The sequence below is a fragment of the Solanum verrucosum genome, unplaced genomic scaffold (genome assembly GCF_900185275.1).
Source record: "Solanum verrucosum unplaced genomic scaffold, falcon-dt-bn FXZP01000261.1, whole genome shotgun sequence".
NCBI lineage: Eukaryota > Viridiplantae > Streptophyta > Magnoliopsida > Solanales > Solanaceae > Solanum > Solanum verrucosum.
This window is the reverse complement of record NW_026019969.1, coordinates 13,496,003-13,507,235: the sequence shown is the minus strand read 5'-3', so window position 1 is coordinate 13,507,235 and position 11,233 is coordinate 13,496,003. Positions and strand designations below refer to the sequence as shown.

Sequence of the window (11,233 nt, the reverse complement as noted above, 5' to 3'; positions counted from 1 at the left end):
CTAGTCAATTTCTTAGGCATATAACAGAAGAATCATCTCATAAATCCACTCTAAAGTGTCTTTCTAGAGGCACTTGGAATGTGAAACTACAATGTGATGAAAGGGGGCTTGCTTATACACAAAGGTTGGAAGAAATTTCAGAATAATTACCAACTAGAATATGTGGAATTTCTCGTGTTTAGGTACGATGACGCTGCTATTTACAGTATGAATTTCAGGAAGAATGGACTTGAGAGAAGTATGAAGTCAACAACCATGGTAAAAAATCAACAAGCTTCAATATATGATGGGGGAAGGAAGCGAATAAGGCCAGCAAAATAGCCTTACAGTTCTAAATTCCCTAGGCGGACTCGTGTGGACGTCGAAAATGGCACATGTTTATGAGCAAAGTTGGTGGATCCATTATATCAGAATTCTATAGTGCAGAATTTAGGAATGCAGTACTTAGCACTATGAGTGCTTCGGATATGGTGAGGGACATCATCGTCCAAAGCTTGAAGTGCAGGGCTTGTGAATTCTCCTTAATCTTTCCCTCATACTCCAAAATATGTCCCAAGAACTCAAGCTGGCTCATAAGAAATAAAAACTTGTGTGGTGTTGTATAAACAATTTCATGAGCTAAGGTCTCAAATTTTGATTGTTTTACACACAGTTACCTGTGACTTATGCCTTCTAAGATTCTTGTTTCTCAATACTGTTTCCTCCTGCCCCAGGTTTTGGGTGCATATTTTGAGAAGCTGGGCTCAATTTTTTTTTGTATTGCCCTTTGAACACTGAACAAGTTCTTTTCTCAAATTCCGCTGGCTCTGTTTAGCTGATATCCTATTGGGTGCCGTTTAAGCAGATACAGGAACTTCGAGAGATTGCATAGTCACCTGAAGGATATTCCTAATTACACATTGCATTTGCTTCCTAAGAGGATATTTTCGTCTAGTACAGAATATGCATTCGTTCATCAGCATTGCATTCAGTTTTACAAATATCTGCAAGTATGTTTCTGCACTGCTTTTATATCTATTCCGAATATTTGTTCCTTCTTGTTGCTTTAAATGTTCTTTCTCTAACAGGATCTCTTGTCAATTGCCAATGTGGCTGAGCAACAGGAAGTGTGGGATTTTCTTAGTGCCTCTTCCAAGGTATATATTTCTTGAAGTTCGTTAGGTCTTATACCATCATTTCATATAGATCTAGGCTGTTTTAACCCTAACTAATATCTGATTTATTTCTATGAAGAACTACTCCTTTGGAAAATCTTCTTCAGTGATTTTTCCAGCCAACATGTTTGTTTTCTTTATTTATGTGATGAGTCTGGTGTTTCCATTGGATATTTTTACATCCATATACTCGTATACATGGAATGTGGTAAGGGTAGTGCTGTTGATGACTGCAATAATAAATCTCCATTTAAAGGCCAGAATAACTTGTACCAAGTTTCTTCACATATGATGCAGTGTGGGTATCTGATTCCAACTTCAGATAGTGCTTAATTCTTGAAGTGAGTTGGGGAGTCTGCTTTGCTAAACTATAAAGTTAAAGTTTGAACAGAGTATTGTACTATTAAATCACAATCTGAGGCGACACGCTATGTAACTTTTTTTCACATCATATAATCTACAGTCATGAACTTTAAGTAGTATGTTTATTTAATTGTGTTATAATAGAGTTAAATTCTTAATTTACATATTGCTCCGTGTTGGAGAAGTACCATATGTATTATATTTGAAACCTATGAATAGGCGTCTTGTATTCACTGAATTGTAATATATTTTTTCTTGTCTCATTCTCTCACATGATATATGAGCCTACCTTTGTAGGTTTTTCTCGCACCCATAAGTCCACATTCAAATACACGAGTGAACCCTAGAGGTGGTTACACATGTGGAAGGTTGTTGAGATATATAAAAGTGGTTTATAAGGTCTTTGACAACTTTATTTTTGTCTTAAGGTTTGCTCAAATTTTCACATGGTATCTGAACTCCTATGATCTTGATAGACCTCAACAGGGCAGTCCTATGCTGGTTGTTGGCCTAAGTTCCTTTTCTTTTCATAATTTTCATCTTCTTGTCCTTTCTTGGCACCACTTCTTTCATGCAAAAAAATAAAATAAGGTGGAGGATGGATTATGTTCAAGGCTATTGACTCGGAAAAATTATTGTCTGTTCTTGGCAGGGATTTAAGTGAGTAATTGTTAAATTGTTCAGTAATGAATCCTTTGTGGTGTATCAATGCATAAGAATCCTTAATGTCACATTCAATCAGTCAGCTAAGTGAATAACTACGAAAGATGATTATTTTTTTTCCTTAATATACTTCTACGTCTTTCTCTGATTGCTTAAAAATGATCATAATGAGTGAGTTACCTGGTATATGGTAGTTACGTAATTTGTTATAATCTGATTGAACTCATCCTTTGTGACAGTTAATGTGGATGATGCTGTGGATGATACCGTGCGTCAATTTAAAGGCATTTCTGATGGCTTGATGCGTAAAGTTTCCGGGTCTCCTTCATCTTCTTCTTATGATTCTACTACCTCTACTTCAGACAGAAATTTTTTTTGGAACGTGGAGGAAATACATGAACTGGCCTTAACACAAAGCAACTCTGAGTCAGTTAATAGCTTCTCTGACAATGATAGCAGTGATAAAGATGGAAGCCACAGGGATGAGGAAGTAGGACCTAGTTCAGAAGACAATGGGTGGCATTCGGACAATGAGTTGAATTCAAAAGGATTTACCCCTTGGGTGGTTAAATGTGACAAAGAGTGGATAAGCTCAGCGGTGGATATGAAGAATGGTTCTGGGCTCCAACGTAAATCTTTCAGTTCTTGAGGATTCCCCGTAGACAAGTTTGGTAGTAGTTCCCAGTCAACAAGAGGATCCAGTTGGAGTGCCACCAGAGGTATCTCTTTCGTCTTCCCCTTTTTCTACTTCTTGTGAATGGGGTATCTTCATTGGAAATTTATTCTGCTGAAAACATGAAGGAAGACCAATAGACGTGCTCAAGACATTTGAACTTAGGAATCGTGCCTTATCAGAGGACTGTAAGTGAATGTATATGACCTCATCTTTTTTCTGCATATTTGGATGTGCTACTTGTATCTGGTCTATTTCTGTTACAATTGATATGTTTGGTTGGAAAACTTTGAATGTGCATGACTTCACTTGCAAAACACTGAATTGCTTATGTTTTTCTCTGTTCATCCTATATATGTGAATTAAATCTAGCTTTCAAGATTTGGTGTTAAAGACTAGTGCAACTGCTATTGTGATACAGAAAAAACATTACTGACAGTCTTTGTCGAGAGGTTCATCCTACAGTCACTAGTGAATTCGTAATATTCTGCTTCTGTTCATCGTTTACTAGCTTATAAGTGAATCCCAGCTCATTTTCGTGCTGTTTTTTTACTTTTCTTTGTCTCTCTTAATTTGTACAGAATCCCAGCCGATTTTCTTAGGCATATATCAGAAGAATCACCTGATAGAGCCACTCTAAAGTGTCTTTCTGGAGGCACTTGGAATGTGAAACTACAATGTGATGGAAGAGGGCTTGCTTATACACAAAGGTTGGAGAAATTTCAGAAAAATAACCAACTACAAAATGGGGAATATCTCGTGTTTAGGTACGATGGCGCTCTGCAATTCACAATAAGAATTTTCAGCAAGAATGGACTGGAAAGACAAGTGAAATCACCAAACATGGTAAAAAATCAACAAGCTTCAATATTTGATGGAGGTAGCAAGCGTAAAAGGCCAGAAAAATACCCTTACACTTCAAAATTCCCTAAACAGACTCTTGCTAACGGTGAAAATGACACAGGTATGATGATTTAACTCATACCTTTCCAATTCATCTAGCTGTTGTTGAAAGTTAGCATAAAATGCAGTAATAGTGATCAAATTTAGACTTTCATCAACCGAAATTTCCTTTGCAGAAGACCTATCTTAACATGTGATGGACTACTATGTTGTGTTTCCTTAGAACATGCAACTCCAAGAAAAAGAACTGGACTTGATAAAGAAGAGGACCTTCTCACAGATCTCACACCAAATATTCCTCAATTTGTGAAATGCTTGAAAGGCTATAATGTGAAAAAGTCCTGTTTCCTGGTAAGTGTTTTCTTGAAGTTAAACAAGTACATGCTTATTAGTTTCTGCGACCAATAAGCTATGAAATGTGTAAAATGTATGTAAACCAAATACTTCTAATGCAGTATGTTCCAAAATCCTTCTGTGAACAACTTCCGAAATCAGACAATAAGACAGTAGGTGTCCTCTGTAATTCAGAAGGAAAAAGGTGGAAAGTGAAATGTAAAACACAAAAAGGATATCACACTTTCTGTGAGGATGGTAACAGTTTGTGAGTGATAACAAGCTTAAGGAAGGACATGTGTGTTTTTCAGCTTGTCAATGCAAATGAACTGAAGGTTTCTGTTTTCGATGATCCTTCAGAATCTCTGTTGAAACTTGCCTGCACAAAGATGAAAAATTCTTAGTTATGAACTGCTACAATTTGCTGTTATTATCTTGGAATTTGAACTTGAATAGTATGTTTCTGCACTGCTTTTATATCTGTTTGGAATATGTGTGCCTTCTGGTTGCTTTAAATGTTCTTTCTCTAACAGGATCTCTTGTCAATTGCCAATGTGGCTGAGCAACATGAAGTGTGGGATTTTCTTAGTGTCTCTTCCAAGTTATATATTTCTTGAAGTTCGTTAGGTCTTATACCATCATTTCACATATATCTAGGCTGTTTTAACCCTAACTAATATCTGATTTATTTCTATGAAGAACTACTTCTTTGGAAAATCTTCTTCAGTGATTTTTCCAGCCAACATGTTTGTTTTCTTTATTTATGTGATGAGTCTGGTGTTTCCATTGGATATTTTTACATCCATATACTCGTATACATGGAATGTGTGGTAAGGGTAGTGCTGTTGATGACTGCAATAATAAATCTCCATTTAAAGGCCAGAATAACTTGTACCAAGTTTCTTCACATAGGATGCAGTGTGGGTATCTGATTCCAACTTCAGATAATGCTTAATTCTTGAAGTGAGTTGGGGAGTCTGCTTCGCTAAATTATAAAGCTAAAGTGTGAAACAGTATTGTACTATTAAATCACAATCTGAGGCGACACACTATGTTACTTTTCTTCACATCATATAATCTGCAGTCATGAACTTTAAGTAGTATGTTTATTTAATTGTGTTATAATAGAGTTAAATTCTTAATTTACATATTGCTCCGTGTTGGAGAAGTACCATATGTATTATATTTGAAACCTATAAATAGGCGTCTTGTATTCACTGAATTGTCAAGTTATCAATATGTTTTTTTCTGTGTCATTCTCTCACATGATATATGAGCCTACCTTTGTAGGTTTTTCTCGCACTGGTAAGTCCATATTCAAATACATGAGGGAACACTAGAGGTGGTTACACATGTGGAAGGTTGTTTAGTTATATAAAAGTGGTTTATAAGGTCTTTGACAACTTTATTTTTGTCTTAAGGTTTGCTCAAACCTTCACATGGTATCTGAACTCCTACGATCTTGATAGACCTCAACAGGGCAGTTCTTATACCAGTTTTCGGCCTAAGTTCCTTTTTTTTTCATAATTTTCATCTTCTTGTCCTTTCTTGGCACCACCACTTCTTTCAAGGAAAAAAAATAAAATAAGGTGGAGGATGGATTATGTTCAAGGCTATTGACTAGGAAAAATTATTGTCTGTTCTTGGCAGGGATTTAAGTGACTAAATGTTAAAATGTTCAGCAATGAATCCTTTGTGGTGCATCAATGCATAAGAAGCCTTAATGTCACAGTCAATCAGTCAGCACTCAGCTAAATGAATAACTACGAATGATGATTGTTTTTTTTTTCTCTTATTATACTTTTACGTCTTCCTCTGGTTGCTTAAGAATGAACTTAATGAGTGAGTTACCTGGAATAGGGTAGTTACTTTATTTGATATGTTCTGATTAAACTCATTCTTTGTGACAGTTAACGTGGATGATATGGCGCGTCAATTTAAAGGCGTTTCTGATGGCTTGATGCGTAAAGTTTTTGGTTCTCCTTTATCTTCTTCTTATGAACCTACTTTCTCTACTTCAGGCAGAAATTTGTTTTGGAATGTGGAGGAAATACATAAACTGGCTTTAACACAAAGCAACTCTGAGTCAGTTAATAGCTTGTCTGACAATGATAACGATGATAAAGATGGAAGCCATGGGGATGAGGAAGTAGGACCTAGTTCAGAAGACAATGGGCGGCATTCGGACAATGAGTTGAATTCAAAAGGATTTACCCCTTGGGTGGTTAAACATGACGAAGAGCTGATAAGCTCAGCGGTGGACTTGAAAAATGGTTCTGGGCAGTTCTGGAGGATTCCCCGGAGACAAGTTTGGTAGTAGTTCCCAGTCAACAAGATGATCCAGTTGGAGTGCCACCAGAGTTATCTCTTTCTTCTTCCCCTTTTTCTACTTCTTGTGAATGGGGTATCTTCATTGGAAATTTATTCTGCTGAAAACATGAAGGAAGACCAATAGATTTGAACCTAGGAATCGTGTCTTATCAGAGGGCTGCAAGTGAATATATGACCTCATCTTTTTTCTGCATATTTGGATGTGTTTCTTGTATCGAGGAATCGATTAATATGCTTTATTAAGGTTCATAGTAGGTGAGATAAAATCAGTCTGGTCTAATCTCATGTCTGGAATACTCCCAGTTGGATTACTTATACAGTAGTACCCGAGGATAACTTTCCCTTCAGTTATGGGGCAACGAGAGAGTGTTAAAGTGATTTCAGTTTTAGCATGCGAGATATTTACAAGTTAGGTTCTTGTCAGCCTTCTGATCAAATGATATCTAATGTAATTTATCTGAAATATTTCAGTAGGGATGGCACTGGGGTTGGTTGAGTCTTAACCTGCCCCACCCCACACCACATAGCTTTTTTTTCCTCCCACTCGCCCCACCCTGCCCTATTTTAGTTTCTGTCATTTTTTTCTTCCTTTTGTTACTTTGTTATAATGGACATGTTTATAATTTGATTATTTTTACAAATGGAGACTTTATATTGCTTTATGAAAAGTCCAATGCTACTGTTAACTAAAATAATAGATCCAAAATTTCTGAATGACATAAATAGTTCTCCATTAGGTTCATTAGTATTTACTATTTAGTAATATAGTTTTGCTAACCAGTCTAAACTATATGACTCTTTTTACGTATTGTATGACATGCTTCACTAGAAAAATATAAGATAACGATAGAAAGAAAGATACAAAGTTATCCTCTATCTCTGGATCAACTTGAATAGTCAAATAATTCTATTTTGAAAATAAATAAAGAAAACTATCTTTAGAATAAACATATTGCTTGTTATTAATAGGTGATTTCTATCTGTTGCAGCTCAATGATTCTTCAATAAATTGAAAGAGAGAATCAAAAAGGATTTTGAAATAGAAAAGTGAAAAGAAGCAGTTACAGATTAGAGATAGCAGTGAAGCGAAATATTTTTTTAGATAAACAAAGCTAAAATGAAGGTAAGAGGTAAGAATTAATACACTTCCATTTCTTTGATCAGATTATGGATTAAATATACTTTTTGTCTTTCTCGATGACTGTTTATGCCCAGCATCAGATTTAAGAATTCCCATTTGTAGATTTGCTTTTTTCCATTCTGTTTGTTCTTGCTTCTGATTGATAGACTCTAGGTTTATAGTTTCTAGCTAAGTTGCAGGACTCTTCACTTTCGAAGCTGCCCCCGTATTGTATTCTCCAAAAGTTGGTTGACATTTTTGAAGAGTCTGAGCAACATAGGTTTCCAGTGAGCGGAGTCTTATGCCACCTTATCCATCTGTTGCAAGCTCAAGATGAATAAGTCTGGAAATTTACTCTTCAAGTCCTCTTCCCCAATTCATAGTACATTCCAAAAACTTGCCTTTTCCCCATTACCAATTTTGTACTTCAGTTTGTTATTGAAAGAGACCCACAATTTCTAATTGTTTTCCACATAGAGCATCCAAAGGTATTAGGTATCAGTCACCTCCTCAGTAATCCAGCTATTCTGAAGCCCATATTTTGTGAGATGAATTTTCTCCATAGTGCCATATCTTCACAAAAAAATCTCCATAACCATTTCTTCAGTTAACTTTCATTCTGTGTACTTATTTTCTTTATGCCCAGCCCAACATGTTGTTTGCTAAGGGTTACCAAAAGAGACATTTGATGGAATGACAACAGCATTCCTCTTTTCTGAGTAGAGGAAAAGAGATTGGCCAACCGGAATCCAGTGTGATGACGGAATCCAGTGTGATTGTTGAACACTCCGTCAACTTGCAAGTTCTTTCTGAATAGCACTCACTACTCGCAAGTTCCACCCCCTTTGCCCTCGATCAGAGGATTCAAGTTATTTTTTTACTGGTTACTACTTTTTCTTGGTTCTTGAATTGACGTTCCTGCTTCTTGAATTCTTAAATTGATGTTCTGCACTTAATGATAATGTTTAATTGGTCATTCCCTTTAGCGGTAAAAGTTAATGTTCAATTTGTCATTCCCTTTTGCAGAAATAGTTCGGGGAGCGAGGAGGAGATTTATATCTGAAATCCCATCTTAGAGATGTTCTTTCATTTGTCTTCTTCCTGCTGTTTTTCCATATTTGTACACATTGTTTTAGCCAGACTAAATTTTAAGTATAAAAATTAATCTAGGTACTTTTTACACATCAAATATGGACAGAACTTGTGTTTCAGAATCCACATATTTGACTAAGCCGCTACTGAGAGTTCAGCCAAGTCATCTGAACTTCCCTATGGAGCCAAAAGATGTAAAATTGCATCTGGAAGGATTAAGCTTTGGCATTGCTATGAAACAAGATGCAAAACAAACAAATTACATGACAGACAGTTATTAAATGTGAAGAATTTAAACCTCTCGGGCAATAACAGTTTAACTAAGTCACTTGGTGGCAAATTAGTTCGGCAAAGTATGAAAACCTCGTGTACATTCTACTGTGGAAATTGGAATGACTAATCCAAATAATACCCAATAGGGAATTGAAAACAACATATTTCATTTCAATGAAAGTAAGCATACAGTCTAATAGATGCATTTGGACCAGTATCTTCAAATAAAACCAATTGCAAGACCAGCTAGTTTGTTTATCCAACAAAATATTGTAAGTTTGAAAATTTATCTGCATCGTATTGAGAATTAATTTGATAAATTGCAGATACACAAGGAAATCATTCACCGTCCAGCTATGGGAGAATCTGTAGAGCGTGGGTGGTATGATCATCGCTAAAGAGGACAACCGAGTTGGAGGTTCAAAATTGGCTGTGGAGGAGGAAGAAAAAAATGAACATAAAAAATGACATCTTTGCATATCTCAACATGATCTTGTAGTCATATAAATGTCATGAAATGTTTAAGACTGCAAGTTCTGAAAGGTTTTGAAAAAGTTTGGTTGTTTGGTTCGCTGACAAAACGAGCCTTAGGGCAATTTTTGGGACTGAAGTCTAGTTTAATTACATTTGAATGTCAAGCCATTAACTGGTCAACTTCTGTGGCAATTGCTAAGTTTGGTTGGAAAACTTTGAATGACCATGACTTCACTTGCAAAACACTGAACTGTTTATGTTTTTCTCTGTTCATCCTATATATGTGAATTAAATCTAGCTTAGATTTGGTGTTAAAGACAAGTGCAACTGCTAATGTGATATGGAAAAAGCCTTACTGAAGATACATAAAAGAGCAGTCTTTGTCGAGAGGTTTCATCCTACAGTCACTAGTGAGCTGGTAATATTCTGGTGCTGTTCATCATTTACAAGCTTATGAGTGAATCCCAGCTCATTTTCATCTTCTTTTGACTCTCTTAATTTGTAGCGAATCCCAGCCGATTTTCTTAGGCATATATATCAGAAGAATCACCTGATAATGCCACGATAAAGTGTCTTTCTGGAGGCACTTGGAATGTGAAACTATAATGTGATGGAAGAAATAGTTTGTGCTTATACACAAAGGTTGGAAGAAATTTCAGAAAAATAACCAACTACAAAATGGGGAATATCTCGTGTTTAGGTACGATGGCAGTCTGCAATTCACAATAAGAATTTTCAGCAAGAACGGACTGGAAAGACAAGTGAAGTCAACAAACATGGTCAAAAATCAACAAGCTTCAATATATGATGAAGGCAGCAAGCGTAAAAGGCCAGAAAAATACCCTTACACTTCAAAATTCCCTAAACAGACTCTTGCTAACGGTGAAAATGACACAGGTATGATGATTTAACTCATACCTTTCCAATTCATCTAGCTGTTGTTGAAAGTTAGCATAAAATGCAGTAATAGTGATCAAATTTAGACTTTCATCAACCGAAATTTCCTTTGCAGAAGACCTATCTTAACATGTGATGGACTACTATGTTGTGTTTCCTTAGAACATGCAACTCCAAGAAAAAGAGCTGCACTGGAGAAAGAAGAGGACCTTCTCACAGATCTTACTCCAAATATTCCTCAATTTGTGAAATGCTTGAAAGGCTACAATGTGAAAAAGTATTGTTTCCTGGTAAGTGTTTTCTTGAAGTAAAACAAGTTCATGCTTATTAGTTTATGTGACCAGTAAGCTATGAAATGTGTAAAATGTATGTAAACCAAATACTTAATACTTCTAATGCAGTATGTTCGAAAATCCTTCTGTGAACAACTTTCAAAATCAGACAATAAGACAACAGTTGTCCTCCGTATTTCAGAAGGAAAAAGGTGGAAAGTGAATTGTATAACACAAAATGGATATCACGCTCTCTGTGGAGGATGGAAACAGTTTGTGAGTTATAATAAGGATAAGGAAGGATGTTTTTCAGCTTGTCAATGCAAATGAATTGAAGGTTTCTGTTTTCGATCATCCTTCAGAATCTCTGTTGAAACTTGCTGCACAAAGATGATAAATTCTTAGTTTTGAACTGCTACAATTTTATATTATTTGGAATTTGAACTCTGTAGCTGCTTAATGGACAACCTTGTTTTCATTTTCCTTTTTCTGTATCTGAGTAATTAGAGTTGTTTAACTTCTGTATGTTACAGCTGAAATGAAGCTTACAATACTTGCCTACAGCTTACAATTAGAGATGTAGTAATGTTGATTATATTTGAATAGGATGCACAAAATGTCTAGAAAACTTTTCCAGAGAACAGATTCACCTAGAGTTATCTGGTGCAAATACCAATAAATGTAT

The 11,233-nt window shown here is 35.8% G+C and overlaps 1 protein-coding gene and 1 long non-coding RNA gene across 2 annotated transcripts; one reads left to right on the top strand and one right to left on the bottom strand.

The window, feature by feature from the left end:
• Positions 1-778: 778 nt before the first annotated feature.
• LOC125815129 (uncharacterized) lies at positions 779-1,136 on the bottom strand. Its single transcript, XR_007442154.1, has 2 exons — positions 1,066-1,136; positions 779-983 (listed from the first exon to the last, which is right to left on the bottom strand). It is a non-coding gene; the product is annotated as an uncharacterized LOC125815129 (long non-coding RNA).
• Positions 1,137-1,352: 216 nt separating this feature from the next.
• LOC125815091 (uncharacterized) lies at positions 1,353-10,833 on the top strand. The gene is made up of 5 exons (XM_049494485.1): positions 1,353-1,479; positions 2,420-2,809; positions 3,383-3,733; positions 10,193-10,276; positions 10,439-10,833. The coding sequence occupies exons 1-5, from the start codon at positions 1,353-1,355 to the stop codon at positions 10,585-10,587; spliced, it is 1,101 nt and encodes a 366-aa protein (XP_049350442.1). The 3' UTR covers positions 10,588-10,833.
• The last annotated feature ends 400 nt before the right edge of the window (positions 10,834-11,233 follow it).

What these genes read in the sequence shown, in the direction of transcription:
- LOC125815091 (XM_049494485.1), top strand. Translation starts at nt 1,353, where the DNA reads ATGGAATGTGGTAAGGGTAGTGCTGTTGATGACTGCAATAATAAATCT. An exon ending in TCTGATTCCAACTTCAGATA is followed by an intron (nt 1,480 to 2,419) that starts GTGCTTAATTCT and finishes CCTTTGTGACAG; the next exon opens with TTAATGTGGATGATGCTGTG. An exon ending in TAACGGTGAAAATGACACAG is followed by an intron (nt 10,277 to 10,438) that starts GTATGATGATTT and finishes GTGTTTCCTTAG; the next exon opens with AACATGCAACTCCAAGAAAA.